This window comes from Pagrus major, chromosome 15, assembly GCF_040436345.1.
Source record: "Pagrus major chromosome 15, Pma_NU_1.0".
In the NCBI taxonomy this organism is placed as follows: Eukaryota; Metazoa; Chordata; class Actinopteri; order Spariformes; family Sparidae; genus Pagrus; species Pagrus major.
The window spans coordinates 19,835,483-19,859,431 of NC_133229.1; the positions used below are offsets into that span (position 1 = coordinate 19,835,483).

Genomic DNA, 23,949 nt, shown 5'->3' on the forward strand with positions numbered 1-23,949 from the left:
AAATAAATGGGCATGTCATCACAGAAGTGAGAACTCATTTGGTTTAGTCAGTGTTTGTTGGTCTTTATGGGTCTGCCTATACGAGGAATTTTGATCTAAGAGAGGGAAAAGCACTGAAATCATGTTGCTGTGACCTCTCTATTACAGAGGATTCATAAAGCTGCTGCTCACTCATGACAAAGAAGTTCAGAAATCTAAAGAAGGGAAATAGAGGGCTGATGGGGTATTTTAGTCACCCTCGTGGAGGAAATGTCATGGCAGGAAACGTCTTTATGTAAGACATCTTTTATGTTTAACATTTGTTCTCCAAAAGACTTTGTGGAATTTACTTTTATTTACTGTCGCTGCTGTTTTGGATTTGCACAGTTAAACTAATAAAACAGAAGGATAGAGGTGTGTAAAAACACTTTATTTTCCATCTTGCATCCAGAGATCCGACCAAATAATGTTACAGAAGTCAAATGTTTACTGTTGTATAAGCTCTGTGTGTGTTATTTTGAGAAAATAATCATACACAACCCACTACAGACTTCAGCTAGAAGAGTGCAGATCTCCTTCAGGTGTGTCTGGGGGCATGTGGGTGGAGAACAGGGAGTGCAGAGCAGGCTGTGAGAATAGTCGAACTAAGGGGAGACAATATATACAGGTTTCAATACACCAGCGATGTAAAATGTTTCAAGTGAAAATGCCAATGAAAGTATCCACCAACTTGAGTTCCGGCTCCTACCAGCCGGTTAAAATGAGTGAAGAGTCGGCGATCAGCGGCGGTATGAAACAGTTTTAAAAAGACTGTGAATCACTCTAACCACGAGAGGTTGTTGAGTGTAGAGGCATAAATGTGCACAAAAATATGAGGCTGATGGGTGCTGTAGTATGGAAGATTAGCTCTGAACAGATACAAACACACACACACACGCAAGCAAACACATTATCCCCTTCAGACCTGATGCAGATTTAAACAACAAAAAACAAACGAGCACCATAGTTTGGCCGTGTATATTAAAGGGGAATTTCGGTCTTTTAAAAATCTGTCCCTATATTTACATGTCTGGGTGTGTAAATGATTCATACTTTCCAAAAGTTTTGGAATCGGTTCAGTAAATCGCCTCAGCTGGCAGCCGCAACATGGCTGCCATGCAATCCTTTGGGGCAACTGCGACTGTCAAAGTTGCGTCCACTAAAAGTGCTTGTTTTTGCGACTGACGGGCTGAGGTTGTTATCCGAACAACGTTACCGAAACGATTCCTACAGAATTTGACTGTTTTGTTACATTAGGCTATTTACAAAAATATCACATTGCAATGATACAGTTTAACCACAAATGTTTAACGTAAATTAAAACAAAAAACTGTTAAAACTTACATATTTTTAATATCAACAACACTGCAAAACATATCTTAATGAGGTGCTGTTCTGTTGTTTTTCTTATTTATATGTGACTCAACCGTACTGAACCCACACGGTGAATATATTATTTTCTTTAAAGGTGCAATATGTAAGAATTTTAGTTGAGAAACATTCACAAACTAACAAATTATTTAATAGAATGTGAAGAAATAAATGTTTTGATGTTATGATGTCTATGTAAAGTATTATTGCAGGGATATCTGCTGAAGATATGCTAACCAGCTAGCCCCCCGTCACAGTCCAAAGCTCCTGTATTCGTGGTGTAAACACCAGCACTCCCCCAGTCCAGACCACTAGCTGCACGGCTAACTGAGCTGACTACCTAAAGGCAGCTACAGTTTTCAGCAGTTAGTGGTGACTCTGTGATATGCTGCCCCCTATTGGTTTGCAGTATGAACATCGACAGGTGGCCAATTCTTACATATTGCACCTTAAGTTTATGGTAACGTTGTGGAAAATGTAAATTGTTTTCTTTTAAGTTTTGTAGCCACAACAAACTGCTGTTTTATTTCACCACTGACACAGATGAATGATGGAATAAGTAATATGTGTCAAGCATATTTAAGACTTTCATTTGTTATATTTATGCTGTAAATTTACGATTCTCCTTTAGTTTCTTTTAACTTTACGTTTTCCAACAGGAGCAGAAGCAGATCCCACAGTTTTGTCATCGTGAAAATCAGTAAAAAAACAACAGAAAATCTGTTCTAGCTTAAAGTCTGATGTGCCACATTTTGAAGGCAGCCCAGCAGCAAAGACTTGGCATGTGGAGGGTACTTTCACTTATGCCTGTCCCAAGAGGATGAATATTTTACCAACACTATAAATATTTGTTTCTAAAATGGGATGTAGGTGCACTCCAAATCTCAGACACAAGATCCTTGAAAGCAATATGTAGTTCTGTGCTGCAACATTTATAAACAAAGGCCCAAAAGGGGACAAAAATATGGACAAGTGAAAAGTTTACAGTACTGCACTACCACTTCATTGCATTTACCCAAATATTATGAAAGTTGTTCTCTTTGATTGCTACTGAGAAGCATGCAACACTGTGCCTTCATAATACTATTGCCCCCTTTTCAGGCCTGCAGTGAGAAAAGAAGTGTTAAATATAAAAATTGAGTTGTTCTTTTAAATTGATTTGAACACAGAACTATTTTTGTGGTCAGCTTTACAAAGCTGCCTAGTTATAAACCCTACACACACATATACGGTATATATATATGCACAAATGATATTGCAATGTTTAGATTCTGAGGAAAGAGAAAAGTCTGAATTAGGTGTATGGTTTCTGTAATATGCACATGCCTCTATGTTCACGTCATGTGATGAGAAATGTAACTATTTCAAGCACAATGGGAACCCTTTGTTATGAACTGTGACATACTGTAATATTCATAATAAATATTTTATACATACTGCAGCCTGTCTGTTCTCTTCAGAGCAGCGTTTAGCATCCGTTCTGACCGCTGAGAAATGTCAGTCTTTGTGTGTTTTAGCTCCTCTGCCACTGATAAGGGCACTTCTCTAAGAAAGTGTAACTCAGCAGGTGTATTCTCCCGCTGATCTTCTTACTTCAGATAAACCTCACAGTTTTGTGCTCATTTAAGAGGATTCCTCGCTGACCCCCCTGCTCACAGTGATCCTACTTAATGCCACTCAGGATGTGATAATCCCGAGGGACAGAAATCAACTAATGGAAAAACTTGAGGCTCACCAGAACAACAGATTACACTGTACTTATTTAGTAAGTTTATTACCACTGATCAAGATAAAAAAACAACAGACCTGTGCAGTTAAGCGACCTTGCTGACCGTCGTTTGTTGTGGGATGACAACAAACAACCAAAGGACCAAGGGGCAACGTGAGAGTTTTATGTTAATGATGAATCTTAGCAAGCGATAGCACCTCTTACTTAATATTCACCAGTTCTTCTTGGAAGTCGCACCCTGAAGCTGTTTGCTTTCCTTGCTGTGTTCTCTGAATAGTAAGAGGATCAGATTGTTTTTGCCACATCACACTCTCTAAGCTCAAAAGACACAAAAAGGCACATATACTCTTTTGAGATCAGCTTCCTATTACTTCCCAGAACATGAGAGTTTGTCCTTAAAAGCTGGCAACAAACTTGTTATCCCCTGCTGGATTACAGAGTTCAATTATTTATTGTGATCTGGAAAGTAAAGAGAAAATGCAAACACTCAAGATGGATAACTTATCACCAAGAACTGTTTATATTGTGTACTTATGGAACTGCAGCGCACATTATTACATCAGGTCATCCAACTTATCAAACTGATGATCCTCAATAGAGCTGCAAATAATAATGTTTAGTACTGATAATTTGCCCATTTATCTCTTAATGTACATCCAGTGATTTTCATGTTTTCTTTCGACAGACATCTTCAACCTCTCGTAAAGGAGAAGTCTGGTGATATTCTTTATTCTTATTGACCATGAATCCCATGAAAAGACCAAAAACAACAAATGAACTGAACTGATCTCACTGAGTATTGTCTGTGTTGTCATAAGTCTGATATTCTTCTGTGCCATAGAGCTCCATCGTTTCCCAAAAACACATTAATCAGCCACACTGTTACACTGGCTGACGTGTTCCTGTGTTAGTATGAACAGACACACTGCAGTTCATTTCGAGTGGATCTAACATGACACTATCCTGGTACTGGAAATACTCAGGAATGGACCAAATATGTATCCCATCATTGTAAATTAAATGATTGGCCTTGGAACTCAGAAAGTACAGAGAAACGGATTAACACACTGCTGTTTTGGTCTTTTCTTGGGATTGTTAACTATAAGAAAAATATAGAATTAAACCATAATTATCTTTTAAAAATACTCACAGAACTTCAAAACTGTGTATAAAGAATTGCCATCAAGCTTAACGTTAAAATAAAGCTATTTAACTTGTCATTATGAAGTTCCCTATGAACCTCACTATCACTGTGCAATTATGTCTGCCACCGGGCACGCAGTCACCCGGGAGAAGGAAGGTTAACTGGTGATCAATTATCAATTACTGTTATAGACTTAATGATTGAATAAACTCATGTTTTGTCCTTCCTTGTTGTTATTTGCAACTCAGAAACAAACAAACGATCCAGTCGTCTTTGCAACAGCAGCGCCGACAATAATACCACTTGGGAATCGGGTTAAACCACTTTATTTCTGGTTTTTCCTGCACTGTACATTATTTGTTGTCCTTGTTACTATCGTGTATTTTTTTTAAATTGTGCAAAAAAAGAGAAAGAACTACAAACAAAAAACAAACAACTTAAAAGCACAGCCGAGTGCCCACATTTTTCTGACTTGTATATATGAGGACATACAGTACACAAAGTTGAAACAGTAAAACTGTGAATGATTCACTGCATAATATCCATTATAACATGAATAGATGGATGGACATTCATAAACCTGGAAGGGTTTTTATCCAAATGTGGACTGAGTGATTGCAAAGTTGACATTTTGTCAGTACGAGGCGATATATCTCAACACATTTACAATAAAAGCTACAGCTTGTGGTTTTTAGCTTTCGTCTGCAATCCAGTGGATAACTGTCATCTCCCATTGTTACTGTGTTGAATAAAAGCAAGAGTGTAGTCTCTCTTAAGCTTCTGAGCAACACTAATATTAACGTCATTCTACTTTACCCAAATTACATCTGTAGAAGAAATAATGACACTGATCAGGTTCCTGCTGCTCTATTCAGTCTTCTCTGCCTACACAAGCGAAAGGAGGATGGTAAATATGAATTTCTCCAGCTCACCGCACCACTGAGCAATGCCTTATCAGAGTCATATAACCAAGACAGATTCAGGGTCCGTATTTCCTGTTACAGTTTCTTAGAATAACAATGTTACAGTGCTTCAGTGAAGCTTGTCATGTAGAAAACTTGACACTGCCCAGGCTGCTGCTGCTGCTGCTGGAGACTGAATTTACACTCATTCTGTTACATTTTCCATGTACAGGAAACTCTCCCTACTCTGATCCTTTAAATCTCAGCTTACAGACAGATTCTGCCCAGTCCTGCAGGTTGAGAAAAGTGGCTGCTCAGCTGCACTTCAGCCAGTTTTGGACAGGGTCTGTGGCTGCGAGCCAGCTTCGCCATAGAGACTTTGGCTGGTGAGGACAAGGAACTGGACTCAGCAGGTTGTTCTGGTTGTCCGGTAGCAGGAATTCTCACTCTGATCCAAAGTCAAGGTGACTCATGATGGGTGAGAAGTCCACTCCAGTCCAATCTGGGCAAAGCAGTAGAGAAACGCCAGCATAGGTGGGGCCATTGTAGACCAGCCTGAAAAGAAAAACAGTTTTATCTGGGAAAGGAACTAGTAGACTTAAACGGGATTAAATAATTGATTTTATCCTGAATTAGGGCACATTTTCTTTGATAAATGCTGATGAATTCAAGTTAAAATGATGATGTTTTTCCACGCAACTACTGTAAAGATTCTTCTTTACAGTAGCTAGAGAGATAATAGTAGTAGTAATAATAACAGTACGGTCAATGCTCTCTGTCGTGTTATTCTCTTTCTATTTATAGCTGCTTCTTAGAGGGTCGAGCAGGCAGGTAAAGACAGCTGTCTCCACCTCCTCCTCAGCTGGCTTGCCTCCAGATTATCCCAGTAACCTGCACCTGCACCCACAATGCTTGTCAATAGTCTATTCTTTTCTATTCATGCCAAAATCTAATTCACACACATACACCGGGTGCTTCATGCACAGCTGTACTGTCACTCTCCTGCCTGTGGAAGGAAAAGGTTACATGAACGAAGGCTGGTAAAGACATATTTTGATGAAAATGAATTGCCTTGATGATGTTTGATGATGTTTCCAGTAAATGCAAGCAAATTATTCTTGTTATTTAATCACATTAAACAAACATTTCATTCACACTTTTGAAATATAATGTATTTCTGACCTCCAAATTAACCACTGAAAGCCTTTTAGCCTGGAAGCCAAGCGTGCACCATGATCAAGCCTTGCCATCATGCCATGACATCCCAGCATTGTGTCTTTGCAGGTATGTAAATTTCATTATCACCCTCAGTGTGAAATCTATATTCTCCAACCAGTCATCCAACTAGCTTGTTTAACAGAGTTGTTTCCCGGTTCTGCTGTTCTAAAGAAAACTATTAATTACGAAGCTCTGGCAAACAGATGGAAAGTGGAAAAAGTAAAATGAATAACCTACTTACACCGGTTGCATGTAACTATAGCTCTAATTAAGCAGTGTTGCGATTACAGGTTCTTTCGCCGTTTAATTTACTGAGTGCTTGGGGTTCAGATGAGGCAAAAAGGACACTTGTAAGCAGGCAACTTAAAACTAAATATAAAGCCGATTAGTGATCAGATGGATTTTTCAGTAAAGGACAAACTGGCAACCCCTTTGTGGGTTTTCACCATGCTAGTGGTATCACTCCAGGGGTGGTAGTCTCTTAGTCAGTCCACCACTTTAGTCCATGAGGAAATATCTCAATATTGGATGGATTGCCATGACATTCATGGTCCCCAGGGAATATATCCTACAGCAACACTTTAAGGTTCACATTTGGTCTTCAGTAAAATGTCTCAACAGACATTTACGTCCCTCTCAGGATGAATCTTAAAACGTGTTACAAGGAACTTTTAACTGGTTATTAGACAGTCTCAATCAAATACTGATGCCTCTATATTACCTACATGAGCAAATGAGACCATCAGCAAGGAGATTGGCTACTTTTTCACAGTTATTATAGTTATTCTAATGACTCTGTATGAGGCAAGTCATAAAATTTAAATCTATTATGGCAGAGTGCTGAGGATGAATTGAGGTCTCACAGCCTGAGGAAATAAAGGTGCTCTGCTGTCTGGTCGTACAGTACAGCAATAAAACAAAGTTTACTTTGATTCATGGCTTAACTAGAAGTCCCTTAACTACTATTATCAGTTTTTATCCGGCACCATCATCAGGTAAAACGTTTTGTCAGATACTTTGTTTATGACTAAATATCTGCAAAAATAATGACATTACGATCAACCGCAGCCGTACTTGGTGTCTGGTGCTAGTTAGCAAATGCTAGCATGCTAAAACACAAAATATTTGCTAAACCTGCAAAAAATCATCATGTTAGCATTATCCCTGTGAGAATGCTAGCATGCTGACATTAGCATTTACCTCAAAACATCGCTGTGTCTTAGTACAGTCTCACAGGGCTGCTTGTGTGGCTGCGGGCTCTTTTTTTTTTAAATATTCTACTCAAGTAAAAAGAAAAAAGAAAAAAAAGAAGTACTCTAATTTTCTTGATATTATGCTAAAACAGACATTTACTATAATGTACTGGAGAAAAACTTAATAAAGTGGCCAATTTAAACTAGCAACAACTAGCTACAAATGTTTTGTTTTAATCATTCTGAAGTAAATGTCGATTGTAAAATGTAATAACATAAAAATAATGATCGGCAACTATCGGCATTTAGATCGGTTCTCTTTAAACCTCACTTTCACTATGCAATTTTGTATGCCACTGGGCAAGAATCTCCTGGGAAAATGATGGACATCCAAGCAGGCTGGCAGCCTGGCTATCTGCCTTCAAGCCTCCATTATAAACTAAATGAATAAATAAACTCACGTTTTCCTCTTTTGTGGAAAAACTGAAACTCCAGTTGGCTCTGCAACAGAGGTGCCAACAAAAATACCGCCTGGAAAAGGCGTGGGGGTGGGGTGTGTCCATTTCCATTTTAAAATATATTCAAAGGGGCTTGAGTAACTGATTTACATCTTATGTGGGAGACATTGTTAGAAGTTAACAAAATGGAGTTAGAATAACTGTAAAATTGGCTGTAATAAAGCTCAATTACAGTTTTAGTATTGCAGTGATTGACCAGTCACTATAACTCTGTTCTATCCAGCTTCCAATGTTTGTGGAGAGCCAACAATATCTATCCTGTGTAATGAATGTCAGAGAAGTCCACTTTTTCATTACCAACTAATTTAAAACTACAAGTATTATTAATATCCACTGAAATGAGATGTTATAATGCAATGTGATCATTCAAAGTTCTGAATTGTCTACTGGTATCTATGTAACTCGGAACTGTGACTTTAGACTGATCGTACACGAGGTCTGTCAGGTGGGATGTGAAGATAACAAATGCAGCACACTTTATATTTCCTCCGTCTACATATACGGCTATAGACACAATGTGATTAGAAATTTGTTTTTGTACTACAGTAGTCAATTATTCAACAGTCTGCACCAGTAAAAATCCCAGACAGGCTGATTTAAAATCATTGATCTCATGTTAATGAAGCAAACCACAACTCTCACTTGTCGGTTTACTATGCAGACACGAGGAACAGCTTTTCGGGTGGATTCATTAAATTTCAATTCAAAGTACAAAAACACCAGGACTCAGTGAAAGCAAGACAATTATTAAAAGGTTTGTTCAATGTGCCGTTTAAACATTTTAAGTCCGCATCAGGCAGTGGCATCTTTATTTTTAGTTTTTTTAAATGGTCCAAATGAATCACCATAAAAGCAAACTGAGATTCTCAGTTTAGTTTCTTGTTCTAACTCTGAATAATTCACAACAGAAATGGTATTTTCAAACACCCTGTTCTTATTTTTAGGTTTCTGATTACTTATTTAAACCCTGTCTACAATGTTGTGTGTGCGAAAGGGGTCAGGAGTGATAGAAGAGGCGTGAAGTTGAGCACAATTTGCTGTGAGCTTGTCAGGCTTCTAACATTTATTTTGTACTGTCAGAGTCACTGGAGCATCCAGCCGAAGCAGCCTGACAAAGGTATGACTGTGGCCCAAAGACTTTGTGACATACTTTTTAGAGGCTATGCCCTAGTCTGAAGCACAATAGAGTAAAAAATAAAGGCTAAAATTGATTGTAGCAAACATAAAGTGTGAGATGAGAAATACAGAAGGGACTGAACAAAGACCAAATGACTACATCAATCTGAAATACTAAAAAAAAGATTCTCCAAAATGAGTGAAAAATCTGAAACTGATGATAGAGTTACCTTTGTTGTTGCACACTGTTCAGATTTTATATCTCCCCAGTGGATGTTCATTCAAATAGACCTCTATACCTGATCACACTTCATAATATAATAAAAAAAAGTATATCTGAGTGTCCAGAGATATAATGTTAGTCTCATTTAAACAAATCAGTATTTTATATATTAACAAAGACCATGTGAAATGTGACAGGGCTTGCTCGTAGTGACAAACTCAGAGAATTATCACTCAAATCTGTCTTTTGATTGTTTTAGCATCTTTCAGCTCATTGTTTTAGTTATCATTTTGATCATTGTGATTGTTATTGAAAAAGTCTCTGACATAAAAACCATACACCACCTGCCCAGCACCAAATAACAGACAGAACAATACCATTTAGGACCAAACTTAATGTATATATGCATTTCTTTTAAAATAGATGGACTTCTTTCTCATTGCCAGCAGTCATGTTTGCCTTTCTGTTTTTTCTTTCTGGTTTGTCACATTAAACGTCACAAAGACGCGGGGAAACAGGGAACAGTAGAGAGCATGCATGCAGCATGGGGGCCAGTGACAATGCTACGGTGATTACTTTTTAAATATCTTTTATTTCAGTCTTTCTTTCAGATTCACACTCACTGAATGATGTTTGAGTGCTGCTTCAATGGTAATGGATGAAAAAACTAAATACGTGCCAACCTCTGGAATTTCAATGCGTGTCAGAACTGGTAGTGGAAAGGGGCAAAGATTTGCGTGTCCGCCCCGATGCATGTTTCCTTCACAGCTGACCGGAGCTGGAGCAAATAAATACCTGTGACTACTGCAGAGTCATTTGATGCGGGAATGAGTGCCAATTGCACCCTTGGGGTTAGAGTTTGCGGGTTTGTTGTCTGGTGTGAAAAGGATACAAGTTAGCGACTAGTTGGTGAACATAGTGGAGCATTTATCAGCTAAAGAAAGCTCAAGAGCCAGACATTTCCTTTAAGAGTTGGTGGAGACAAAGAAAGAGTTACAAGGAGAGTAAATATTTGTAGGGTTGCCTGAAGTATAACTGTACATAAACGCTAACATTGATCTATGTCTGCTGGATGTGTGCATAGGCGACTGTTTATTAACACATAACACTTGTACTAACTTTATAATATAATGTCACTGCTGTGTTTACAGCTTGCTTTGCAGCCCCTAAGTACACCCCCCCAAAAAACAATGAATGCTGCTTTAAAAATGAGTGAACTGCGCATTTTATTTCAGCATTAATTAACAGTCCATGTTAATAAATTATACGCATTACATGATGACTTATCAGAATTGAGCTGAGCTCTCAGCCCTGACTCTGTGCCCAACCCAGCAGCGACTGCAGCTCAGACTGCTTATCATGTGTAGAACGGCTTCAGGAGGGCCAAATGAGCCAAGTTAAGTCACAGGGAGCAAAACAGGAACTGGCACGACCATGAAGCAGATGTCTCTTTTTGGGAGAGTTTGCCCATGCAGATGCAGAAAATGCCCCAGTGTGACCAGACCTTCAACATCCACTGAAAAATATAGACATACTGAACAGCAGCATTTTTAATCATTTTACTATATTTTATTTAGGATTTTATTTTCCGCCTGTGTGAGCTGGCATCTCTGACTGTCGCTTCAGACATGCTGTCTTAAGCTGCCATCACCTCTGGAGAAAAAATGTGAAAAGTCCTTCTGTACAATGCAGCTAAACTGTCAAATCAAAAGACCACCTGACTGATACTCCACGTTGGAAACAAATTTAAAAAATGTCAGCTGAAACAATTCTGCGGCAAAAAAAAGGCACAGAAAAATCCTATTGAGTGAGTGGTGTTGGGGGCAATTTACCTTGAATGAAGACACGCTTCCAGAAGATTCTGCCAACATGTATCCCCCCGAGGAACACCAGATTAGAGAGGATGAGCATGGCGGTGGAGAAAGCAGAGAGAAGGGCAATGCAACGCCTTTCCATCGCCTCAGAGAAATTTTGCTCCTGGGAAATCAGTAAATAAATAAGTAAACTGCAGGAGAAACACAAGAGATTTTCATCGTAAATCTGACAAAGAACAGCAAAGCACACTGCACTAATGAACTGTGTGACCATAAACTAGCAGGATTACACAGTATGTCATCAGATTTTATTACTATTTTGAGAACATGAACCTTCTCCAAAAGCTAAAGGCCAGAGAAGCAGGAATAGCATGAACATCTCTACTGTTACTGTATTGGACATAGACTTTTACTCACATTAATGTTGGGTGTTAACTGTAAATGCCAATTAGATGTGACAGGGTCCAACCAGTTTGTCTCCTGTCTGTACTAAGTGAAGCAGCTCCAGGCATTATCTCTTATTAAATCAGATTATGTGACCCCTTTATTTCTCGCTACAGGAATGATTTCATAACGTCCACACATCTCAACTTAACTGAATGATAACTATATGCAATTTAAATCTCCATTAGTTTAATGTTTTTATCTGTCAGAGGTATATGCTTAGATTTCACACCTACAACTCAGGCTACAACTAATGATAATTTTCATAATAGATTAAGATTAGTACAGTCTATTTAAGATTAAAGGGTAACTCCACCAGTTATACACACTGAAGTGTTTTTACAGGTCTTGGGGAGTACTAGGGAGCATATGGGAAAAAAAGTGGTTTTAAGGCTTTTGTGGCTCCAGAGGAAGCTGAATGTAATCTAAGAAAATGCCTCCAGTGATGTCACTTAGTGTCTAAGTTGCATTGTGGGTAATGTAGGTGCCAGGTTGTGTAAAACAGTCCACTGGTCTCGCATTGTACTCCTATAACACTGTTGTTGGACTCATTAGTCATAATGGACAGTTTTTTACAATTGATACAGCAGACTGAGAGACATTGCCTTTTTTATCCCTTTTCTAAACCTGGCTCTTATATTACACACAGTGCAACTCAGCAATTGAGTGAAATCACTGACCGCAATTCATCAGTTTACAGTCAGCTTCCTCTGGAGCCACAAAAGGCTACATTATTCATGTATGCAGTAGTACTCCCAAAGACATGTAAACACGCCTTAAAGGTGCTATACTGTATGTAGGAATTTTAGCTGAAAACATTCAAAAAATAACTAAAATTATCAACAGAATGAAGAAATAACAGTTTTGATGTTATGTATTGTGTTGCGTCTATTGAAGTTAGTATGCTAACCAACTAGCAACAGCCTGTGCCGGTTCTACATTCTTGTGCTAGTGGTGTAAACACAGACACCTCTGGTGCCCCGAGCTCTCAGTCTGGACCACTAGATGCACAGTTAAATGAGCTTACTAGCTAAGAGCAGCTACAGAGGTTACTCTGGTGAGACGCAGCCCCGTGTTAGATTTAAGTATGAATTTAACAAGTGGCCAATTACATATTACATATTGCACCTTTAATGTGTAGAATTGGCATAACCCTTTAATCATTTAGTCTATAAAATGTCAAAAATTGTGGCAAATGCTCATTACAATTTCCCAGAGCTCAAAGTGACATCTTTAAGTAGCTTCTTTTATTCAACCAACAGTCGAAAACCCAAAGATTTATTTACTATCATAAATGACAGAGAAAAGCAGCAAATCCTTAAATTTATGAAGCTGGAACCAGCAAATGTTTGATGTTTTTGCTTGAAATAATGACTGAAACAACTCATCTATTATCAAAATGGTTGCAGATAAATTTTCTTTCGATTGACTATTCGATTAATTGACAAAACGTTGCACCTCTACTTACAACAATGCCGTGAATAAAGGATGAGGTAAAAAGAGACTTCAGTCCATTTTCCACCAGAACTCCAGCCCAATTCATCAGGGCCCAGTACTGTAAGTAGTCATGGCCACCATGCCACAGGCAGACGAATCCGAACGCAAGGCCAGTGGATAAAATCTTATAAAGAAGACCATGCCGTGAACCTCCCAGTGGCACATATATGTATCTGGAACATGAGAACATACCATGAACATGAATAAAAAATTCTTTAAATGTAATCATGTAAGCTCTTTAAAGGAGATTATAACCTGTCCAACACAAAGAAAGCAGTAAATAAATGGTGACAATAACAGAAAGATCTTTCATAAGCAGTCAGGAAAGAGTGAAGATAAAGGGGGGTTGAAAATGGCTCCACAATGCCCCAATGAATTGGTCTGCCTGTTACATAAATTATCATGTGTTGTTCATTGATTTTTTAATCAAATAACTGTTGCTCTGAAGTCCAGCGCAGAAAATAGAGGCACTCCAGGGAATATCAATTCTTCCTCGTTGTTAATAATGCTGGAACTGGTTTAATGATTCCAAAGTGATTTCTGTGATTCACACCAAACCCTTGACACACGTTGTTTTTCCATCACTGCAGCTGGCTCTGTATTTCTTTGGTTAGATAGGGTCCTATTTTTAGGATTTTGGTTCATATACTGAGGATGTAAAGTATAGTTTTCATGAGGTTATTTATCAAACACCAAATATCTAGCACATGACTTTTGTATGTCATTTTACTGTGGGTTAAATGAGAGTACACTTCATGTGATAGCCCACTTGCTGTGAATAATAACCCACCAATCAGTGAAGAATGTGGTGCATGCCGTGAAGAAAAATGGTCTCAGATATTGTGAGAACCTTGTCTGTCCCAGAGGTACCTGTAGTCTCTACATGCTACATCACTCCAACACGCTTAGAAACAAACATTGCGTTCTGTCTAGTGTTGCACTGGAGCTGGAAACTAATTATCTCAGCCTCCCTGTGGCTAATCAATGTTCCTGAAAGATGAGCCAGCATTTTTCTGAGCCTTAAATAGAGTGGCCAGCTTGGCCATACTGAAGGATGAAAGTAGGTGCAATAACAGATGGAGAGATACCAGAGTGTTAGAGCCACAGCAAACTGAATACCTAAACATACAGAGAACCTATCTGTCTGCCTAAATTATTTTAATGAAGATGGAGTCCAAACAGATGTTAATCTAAATACGATAATTCTTAGATATAAATTATAACCCTGAATGATCAATGTGTTATGTAACACCTGACTACTGCAAGCAGATGGTGCGAATGACATGCACACAGGCTTCGTAGACTGACACTGACAACTAATATTGTTAGTTTCTGTGCTCTGAAAGACTTACATGGTACTGTACTTGTTCTTTCTTGCTTTAAAGATCCAGTGTGGCCTCTAGCTAAGAGGACAGATTGCAACCAACTAAACACCCCTCTCCAGAGCCAGTATTTGGTTTGTGTTCTGGACTACTGGAGAAACATGGCGGTGTAACATGGCGGACTCTGTGGAAGAGGACCTCCCTCTGTAGATATAAAAGGCTCATGAATATGAAAATTATATTACATTTCTGCCAAAAGAGCCTCTTAAGTCCTACACTCTGAAACTTTAAGTGTAACCAGAAGTTAAATGCTGACCCCCACACACAACCCAATCTACGCCCCCACTTATTTATTTTCAACTAACATCCCCCAGGATCTGGGATCAAATGCTACTTCTGATTTGTAGCTGTAATAACTCAATCAAACAGCCAGTAAGAGCTCTTTTGTTGGCTGATAGCTGTATGTGTGTGAAACAGAGACATGGTGGCATACAGACAGGGAAAGCGTAATGGAATGGCGAAGAATGAGCCACTTAGCTGCCCAGGGAGACGAGGTGTCAGTGAGTCATGTAGTGCACATCATTTAACACCTACGCACTCATCTAGCGCTCTTCAGACAATTTCAACTGAATTTCAGAACTGCATTAAAACCTCTTTAAAAGCACTTCCACAAGAAGAAACGTCGGGGCATTGTGCCATGGGTATCATTTTGCATCTGCAGTAGGATAATTGCAAGTGATGCCATTAAGCAGGAGTAGACAGTTTCCAATGGACATGGATTAAAATGGAAACTAGCATTTGCAATTTAAATCCTAGCCTCTTTTACAGTCTGATGTGCCATATTTTATTCTGAACTCATCTCTTACACCTAAAAAGCAGATGTACGTGTATACCGTCATACATGTCAAACAGTCAACACAAAAACTAATTAGCAAACAATGATCAAGACAAGGGAACCTTTTACCAGTGTGATTTCTGACAACCGTGCAACTGTAGTGTTGCCTTAATGTAACAAAACGCGTCAACCAAGCGAACCATAAACCCCCAACAGGCTGCATTCAGCCGAGTGTGCATCATTAAAAAGCAGACAAACTAATAATGTGCGTTGTCCAAAGTACAAGTGAGCAAAACATAATGCTGCCATTACATATGCACATATTAAACGAGGAGGCATTTCTCCGGGGTGCGGAAACAGTAACACAACAGAAGAACTATTCACCAACAACATTCAGCCTCATAATCATGAGAAAGCCCTCATGCAAATGCAGCATCCTTGTCCATTATGATAAAACATGTGGGCAGGCGGCTGGAGAATGGCACCTTTTTTTAAGGTTATTCAACTGACAAGTTCAGCGCCCTGCAGGAAATGAGCTCTTTACAGTAAGTGTGCAATAAATAACAGATACAGCATGATTACACAGATACAAATACAAGGCAATAAAATACAAATGGATATAAAGCTAAATGGAAACAGCAGATAGATAAGATACAAGGCAAAATGAAGAAGAAAAGCAAAATAACAACATTCAATAGAATGATAGATAGAATAATATTAAGAACAATAGATAGATAGATAGATAGAACACTACAATGATACAACAACATATGACGATAAAACTGTGTATCTGTGATAATGGAGAATTTACATTATCAGTTATTGGCAGACAATGATATTATAGCCAATAAATAGAATCGATAATACAAAGCCAAACTGCTTTTGCTGACTGAACAAGTGCAGCATTTACACACAGTATGTGTGTAAACACAGAGAAGAAGAACAACAACAACACTGTTGTTGCATCATGACATAGAGCTGCTGCACCTGTGTAGAGCCACGCAATGTAGACAAGAGTCACACATGTCGTCACTGGAGTGGGCGTTGTTTTTCAAGTTCAGAACAAGACAACACAATTGTAACTTGCACTACATGTTCCGCAGGTGTTCAGAGAGGAGGGAAAAAGTCTGAGTTTAACACAATACATCTTATTAGAGCTATGAATTATAAATCATCCATCTTTTCCTGCTACATCTTAGCCTTTTTACCCCCAGGGGTGCATAAACTACAGGTTGTGAACTTATTTTTAAAATAAAAAACTGATAGATGATAGAAACGATAGAATGATCAATACATAAACAATAGGATGATAGATATAATATAGAAAGAACGATAGAATAACAATATACTTATATTAATCTTAACAACAGACAGACAGACAGACAGACAGATGGATGGAGCGATAGAACAATATAGATCGATAGATAGATGTTCTAATAGAAGAGCTATTACTTGGTTTAGATGACATTTCACATTTTTAGTAAGCATTAACATGTGAAGTGGTCTGTCCTCCGCTCATGAAGTGCCTCTTACCTGATGAGCCATCGATACAGACCCTCGTCGAAGTGCCTGAGAGTGAGCAAAGAAAAAAAAGGGATATCTGAGTCACAAATTTACATAATAATATAACACTGAGTAAGAAACACCTGAGCACTGGGCTCTATATAAACTGAGGCATGCGCAGTATACACGATGCGTGTGTGTGTCTCTATGTCATTGAGGAGATTAGAAAAAGCATTTTAGTGCGTTTTTTTCTTTTTTTCTTTCTTGCGCTGCCTATAAACCGAAGCTCTTCTGTCAATGATGTCAGTGGACAGCTTTATGCATTCCATCAATGTTGTCAACATTGGCCAGCTCAGCACACACGGGCTGGATTGGAGTGCATTGGTGTCAGCACATTGGTCAATCAAGTCTACAGCCAGTCCATTTTTTACTGCAAAACCAAACACACAGCTTTCCATCTCAACTTTATGTGCTCTGAATGAAGAGAGCATTTCGTAATTGTTAATTACATTTAGGAATAGAGTGATTTACTATAACATAAAATACTTCCGATACTTTTTAATTTTACAGTATAATGGATGATAAACCAGAATTTGCTCACTGTCAAACATGGATTTTTATTGTGTATTATGGAGGTTTGTTCTGTCTAAACCTTGTTCATATACTCAGTTGGCAGTTTATTAGGTGCATCCAGCTTGAACTAATAATTTAATACTGGGTTGAGCAATGTCATGATTGTAGATCAACTGGATGAAATACTTCACATGGCTCTTCCTTGGATTACGTATTGAAACCAATGCAATACAAGTTATAGCAAGCAACAATGCAATATTGTGTTTTAATGGTGCAAATGGAGAAATTCACAACCTATTTCAAGTTCGCAATATAGATCCTGGATCTTAATGCTGATTAAATAGATCATGATTTTATTTTATGGCCAGATCATCAACCTCTAATCTTAAAGTCATGTGACAAATCCTACTTTCATGAGGGTTATAATGTTCAGTTTTTGTTGAAATGGTTTTAGAGAGGTGCTGACTCAACTTTAACATCATTGTTCTTACTATTTGTTAGAATTGTCTTACACGGTCTTCACTTTAATTACTTTACTGTCTTATCTAAAGTATTTTGTAACACCTAACAACATCTTGCTTAAGTGCTATATGAATAAGCTTTATTGTTATCATTCCTTTTTTGGAACATCATATTTCTAATGCTGTTGAACCGTAATGCATTACACATCGACATATTGTTATTTTTTAAACCCCCATTGATATAAATGGGGTGGAGAGAATAGTCAAATCACCTGCCAGTAAAAACGCAATAGAGTATGGTCCAAAATGATCATAAAGTTGAATCAACATGCTACATCAGTGTCAGTAAAGCTTGATTACAGCCCTCATTAAGGAACGATTTATTGACTGCTGAATTAGACTGAATAAACTGGCAACTGAAAGCATATTACAGCATATTCTGCAGCATAACAGCCAAAAGTCTTTTTTTCCCACCTGGAGGACCCCAAAGCTATGTGGTTAACACAAATGGCATAAAATGTTGACCGTTGCACATCCCTGAATGTCCTGAAATATTTTTCCAAGCAGTGGAAACTTTGTTGTCTTTAGGCTTTTCATATTTGAAGTCTTGGTGATTTATCCATGTGTAACAAGCACTGCAATGTGTGTGTTCATTAACTTGAGCAATTGTGACCCCTTCAGCATAAACCAGGCATAGTCTCTTTCTTGTGTGAAATCAGCTGAATAAATTCAGCAATCTTTATGACATTTTCTGTCCACTCTTTGTGGGGGTATGTGTGATATAAATAAATAAAAATGTAGTATGCGTGTGTGTTGCAAATGCAAGCTAAACCATCACTGACTTAACCTGAAAAATACATTTAAATTCTCTTACGCTCTTCTGCTGGATGGTGATTAATTCTGTCAAACTGGTATTTGTCAGATCCCTTTTTAAACACAAAGATATACATTTCCAATTCGATTTGGTGATTTTAACGTATACACTGGATCAGCACCTACTAATCCTGATTTTCTTTAAGAAAAAAAGACATGACATGGCTGGTAAATGTCCGAATGCTCCCAGCGAACAAACCACTTCAGCTTGAGTCTGACAGACTGATATAATGTCCCTGATGAAGAGGTGACCTGTTGTTCTGATTGCCAGTAATGACAGAAAATGAGACAATTCACCGTGACCAGTCTTATTACTAAAGCACTGTGAGCACTTAAGGCACTTGAGACTTAATTTACCTTTTCCTTTTCCACAAGAATACAAAGGATGCTTGCTTTTCCAGTCACTGAATTGTTAATGGAATGCTTCCAGATCAATATAATACTGTATTTATATTAGTGGTATTAACTTAATCTTACCTCCACATCCCAGTGAAACTGTACATGATGCTGACACAACGAGGAAGCTTTGGGGGGACCAGTTTGTCCACAGTAGCCAGCATGGATGGAAGGCCAAACAACACCAGATACTTCACAAAGAAGAACTGGACGAGGGCCAGGGCCAGACCGCCTGTGATATGGTTTTTTAAAACAAATGTTAAGTTTTTATAAGGATTAAAGCAAGTTCTATACTTTCCAAAGAGAATTTCCTTTGTTATAAGTCAGTAAATCTTATGTAAATAGCCCAAATTTACAAATTAGAGCTCACATAATGTGGCTGATTATGCCTTCAATTTGTGAAAAATGAAAAATGAATTTTTTTTTTTTAAAATCACAACACAGATCAAGATTACTGGAAAATGAATCAAGACCAATGAATTAGCATATCTGATGTCATTTCAGAACTACTAAATCCTGTGGGGGTAACATGTTTTTTAAATTCTGCTTTTCCAAAACATGTTTAATGTATCTTTTGAAGTGGCAGGGAAACATTAAAGCTGAAACTCAATGCTACATAAAAATACAAAAATACATCAAGTATTTACTTACCTAAGGCCCAAGGAGGAAGAATCTCTAAGTAGGTCTCATTAGACTGAATGGAGTGCATGTACATGACATGGATCATGTATTCTGCAATGCACCACCACAGTATGATCCGTCCTGATCTGAGCACCAGGTACCTAAAAGCAGGTTCATCCCTGTCACTCGCCTCAGAAGACCTCCTCATCTGCAAGTGTAGAAAACGCCAGAAGAATAAATACAAAGATATAAAATATACTCTAAAGATGAGAATTAAACAAACCAGCATGAATAAGGTGCAGAGGTGACAGTCTGATTATACCATTTCTCTACAAATCTGAAAAATACACTACCCTCTTATCAACAGCCCGTCACTGATGTTTTGCCAGACCAAAGCAAAAGGAGCAATTTTACACTAAATCGCAGTTTAATTTAAGAGTAGCCTTTGTTGGCTCACTTACCTGCTCAACATAGTCTTTGTATGTGATAATGGGTCCATTGTAGAAGAAAGGATGATAGAAGGTGTATGAAAACAACCAACAGAGCTGCACAACTCCACTATGGTCTAGAGGGCACCAGCAATGCTCCAGGCTGAAGCTGATGAAGCGCAGACCACAGACAGCAACAGCAAAGAGGAGCAGATAGTACTCCTCCTCGCTCTCATACCAGCTTCTCTGTGTAATACAGAGGGAAGGCCAATTATTTTTATAACACATTCCTGGGGAATCATTATATTAACAGTGACAGTTTGACATTAAATTTAGAAAAGCTATCTATTTAAAGTGTGATATAGATCAAAAGGAGAATATTAGCAGATTACAGCAGATTTAGACAAGTGATTATGAAAAGCTGTCAGCACACACTAATAAACATATGCTTAAGACAACTTTTTAATGAGGTCTGCTTCACAGCATCTGATATACCATTGCTTTCGAAGGGTGAGCACAGGACAGAAAGAGGCAAAATTTTTAGCAGTATGCACCAGTCTGTCAGGTCTATTTTACTTACAACATTCAAATTTCTAACCATTAGGACTGGACCAGAGTTGCTTGGCTGTAACAATTCTTGATGTGTCAGACACTGTGCAGTTAAAAGGTACTTTTGGATCACAGGTTTATACTCTAAACACAGTGAAATACTAAGAACCAAAGTCCATAACAACCAATCAATATACAAATAAATGGAATTGAGCTCTTCAACTTACTTTCAAAACTGATTTTTTTTTGTCTGTAATTCATTGTGTTAACTATTATGTTGGGGAATTTAGTAAAATCTCACTTTATTGTGGTTGTTCTTGCATTTTTCCTGCAATAAATTTTTGACTCTTAGATTATGGGGACTGTCTGTTAGTATATCTCCGACTAGTGGTTATTTTCAAATGCCTGCAGGAACACACTGAGCTTTCTAAGCATATTCTAATCCTCATGAAATACTGGAAATTATCTGCTTAATATTTGTACTTACAATAAACTCACTCAACTTTATTCTTGTGGTATGGACATAAGAGTAATAAAGCTGAGTACCCAAATGGCTATAGATCCTCTTAGTATCTTGTGCCCTCTTGTGTTCTTTGCAAATATGACATGGACAAGCGATAATCAAGTTACTCTCAAAAATGACCTAAAGTACCATATATAGTAGGAGAGAAATGGTCAATTTAAAAATGAATACTATAGAAACAGACACAAATCGATTGGCTCTCTTATACCCTATCTTTATAGTTTTGTGATTATATACTCTTTTTTATCTATCTAGGAAACATTTAAAAACATGTTTAACAGATTCCAATTTAGTACTTTACCATGCAATATATCTTTCACTTTTGTCTGTTTTCTCCTTTTAAAACAAGATACACCTCCACAATCAGGAATAAGTACACCCATGTTATTCAACCCACCTGGATCTCTTGAAGTGGTTTGATGTGAAGTGTGGACAGCAGCAGCATGTTACAGACCCATGACAATGCGGGCCTTCGCAGCTGGGCCACAGAAAAGGACAGGCCCAGATGTATCAGCAGCGCACTAACACCTTTAATCCCCAACACACTGCTGGCAGCCAAGAGGCCATATAGTGCGAGTGCTGGCACCCTGAGCTTTTGAGGAAACATCAAAAACATGTCAGATTAAAACATTCCCCACCTGATAGCACTTAACAGTTCTGTAGCAGCTGCTTCCTACCTTGGGATAAAAGATGCTGGTCAGTCTCGATATCACGCCATGACCAATCAGAGTCCACAGCAAAGACTTCTTGGCCCACTCAGTCCAGAAATTCCACTCGAAGTCTGATGGGTCCTGACACAAAAAACAAAGTTCACCATGGGCATTCGAAACGCAGATGAAGCCTGTTGAAAAGAGGCTTTGAATGGTCTAAATGTACTGCTAATAGCCCTGATTTGTTTGTATCAACCAGTGGATACATTTCGAAAAAACTGAAAATTGAACTCACCCTTTTAAAACCCTTAAGAAGGCCATTTTCCAGCTGGAATTCTCTCTGTAATCCTGCTTCATGTTCTGAGGTAAAGAACAGGAAATAACAGCTTCATATTTCTTTACCTTTTCTTCTGAATTCATGTGACCAACATACTGATATCTAGCAATCTGCCTTACCTTTAGAGAACCTGTGCAGCTGGTAGAAAGAGTACAGATGAGAACCAAAGGACAGCACCCAATAGCCAAGGATCTCTGTCCATGGCAGGGGCGCCACCTGGGCCTTTAGTTTAGATGTCATCAGGTGAAATCACTGTGCTATAGTGCATCTAAAACAGAGTGAAAAAAGTTTGAAGGGTTTTTTGTGTATGTGTGTAGGTATGTGCAAATGTGCATATACATATGTAGCATGAATACGTATATATGTACATGCACCATCAGACTAGTCTACTTCTTTTTCTTTTTATTCTACATTATTTCTTCTTCATTATTAGTATTACCTTTTTACTATAATATATATAAAAATATTGTAGGAAGGCTATGAGTATGAACAACATCATAGGTAAGCCAACGTAAATGTATGTGAAATTTAAGTCTTGCACTCTACAGAGAGAGTCATTTAATCAAATCTACAAGCAGTAATTGGCACAAGATATGAAACTGATATGACTATTTATATTTTTAAATGTCTGTTTTCAATAAAATCTTTTAAGGGTAGATGAAACTGTCAGAAATAACGTCAACACATATCAACACAAGAAAACATGCAAGATTGTTTTAAACAAATGAAACAATGGTGCTCTAACATCATACTGTAGTCATACTGACATTTTTTTGTCAGTGTAGTAATACAATTTAGCATTGGTTTGGAGTCACTGGGTCACATGACATTGAAGCTATTGAAAAAAAACAAAAAAGCCACTGTCTTATAAAAATAATTTTGCAAAACACATTAGCAATCAAAATAAGTGTGCTACATGAAATCAGTTTAGTATTGTGTTTTTTATCATAATTTCCACTAACATCATCCAGTCAGCATGAAGAAGCATTGTTTTTGTGTAAATCAAACAACAGGGTAATTTATTGATGGTCCCTAGGTCAGCCTCCAGCGCAGCGCGTGGTTCTGGGAGGCGAGCTAACCACCCTCCTGCTGCCAACACCTGAACCTGAGTAAGAGACGCTGTATGTCCAATATCCAACCTAATACTAACTTCACCTCGGTGATTTAAATCACGCTTACCCACATTATAAACCCTCAAATGCTGTTGACAGCAGTAGCGAGTGCCAACAGACGCCTGTTTAAGTTTAATATCATGTATCATTTTCATCCGCTGCAAGTGGCAATCAACGTCGTTGCTATGTAACACTGCAGCCAGGAGTTGCTGGCGATGACGTCGAGCCAACGGGGAAAAGTAAAGTGACTTAGCCAACGGAGCTAACGTTATCGTCTCCGGCGACCAAACCAGCAAATATCAATTCGCATTTTTGACATTTGAGTTTATGACGAGACCACTAGGAGCCATCAGCATGTGTGCCAGAAGTTTTCGTGCTTATTTTGCAATTTGTTTTGTTCCCACACCTGAAGACATCCGACAGCTCTTCGACTGGCAGTTAGCTAACGTTAGCTAAGACAGCTAATCGTAAGAACAATTTGCATGTTAACGTTACCTAGTAATATTTGGCTGGTGTCCATTCCGTGGCTGCAAGTTGTAGACTGCACTGTCGGACAGTGTCTAGACAAGCAGGGACATA

The 23,949-nt window shown here is 38.2% G+C and overlaps 1 protein-coding gene across 2 annotated transcripts; it reads right to left on the bottom strand.

Moving 5' to 3' along the window:
* Nucleotides 1-4,572: 4,572 nt before the first annotated feature.
* On the bottom strand, nt 4,573-23,947 carry hhat (hedgehog acyltransferase). Of its 2 annotated transcripts, none has more exons than XM_073481319.1 (12): nt 23,866-23,947; nt 22,378-22,526; nt 22,217-22,281; nt 21,949-22,062; nt 21,669-21,863; nt 20,233-20,445; nt 19,802-19,979; nt 19,232-19,382; nt 16,878-16,913; nt 13,159-13,360; nt 11,265-11,409; nt 4,573-5,719 (listed from the first exon to the last, which is right to left on the bottom strand). In XM_073481319.1, exons 2-12 carry the CDS (start codon nt 22,496-22,498, stop codon nt 5,634-5,636), a joined length of 1,506 nt encoding a protein of 501 aa, XP_073337420.1. In that variant the 5' UTR covers nt 22,499-22,526; nt 23,866-23,947; the 3' UTR covers nt 4,573-5,633. The 2 variants fall into 2 exon arrangements, with proteins under 2 accessions (XP_073337420.1, XP_073337419.1); XM_073481318.1 differs by lacking the exon at nt 4,573-5,719 and adding an exon at nt 10,662-10,948.
* Between the last annotated feature and the right edge of the window lie 2 nt (nt 23,948-23,949).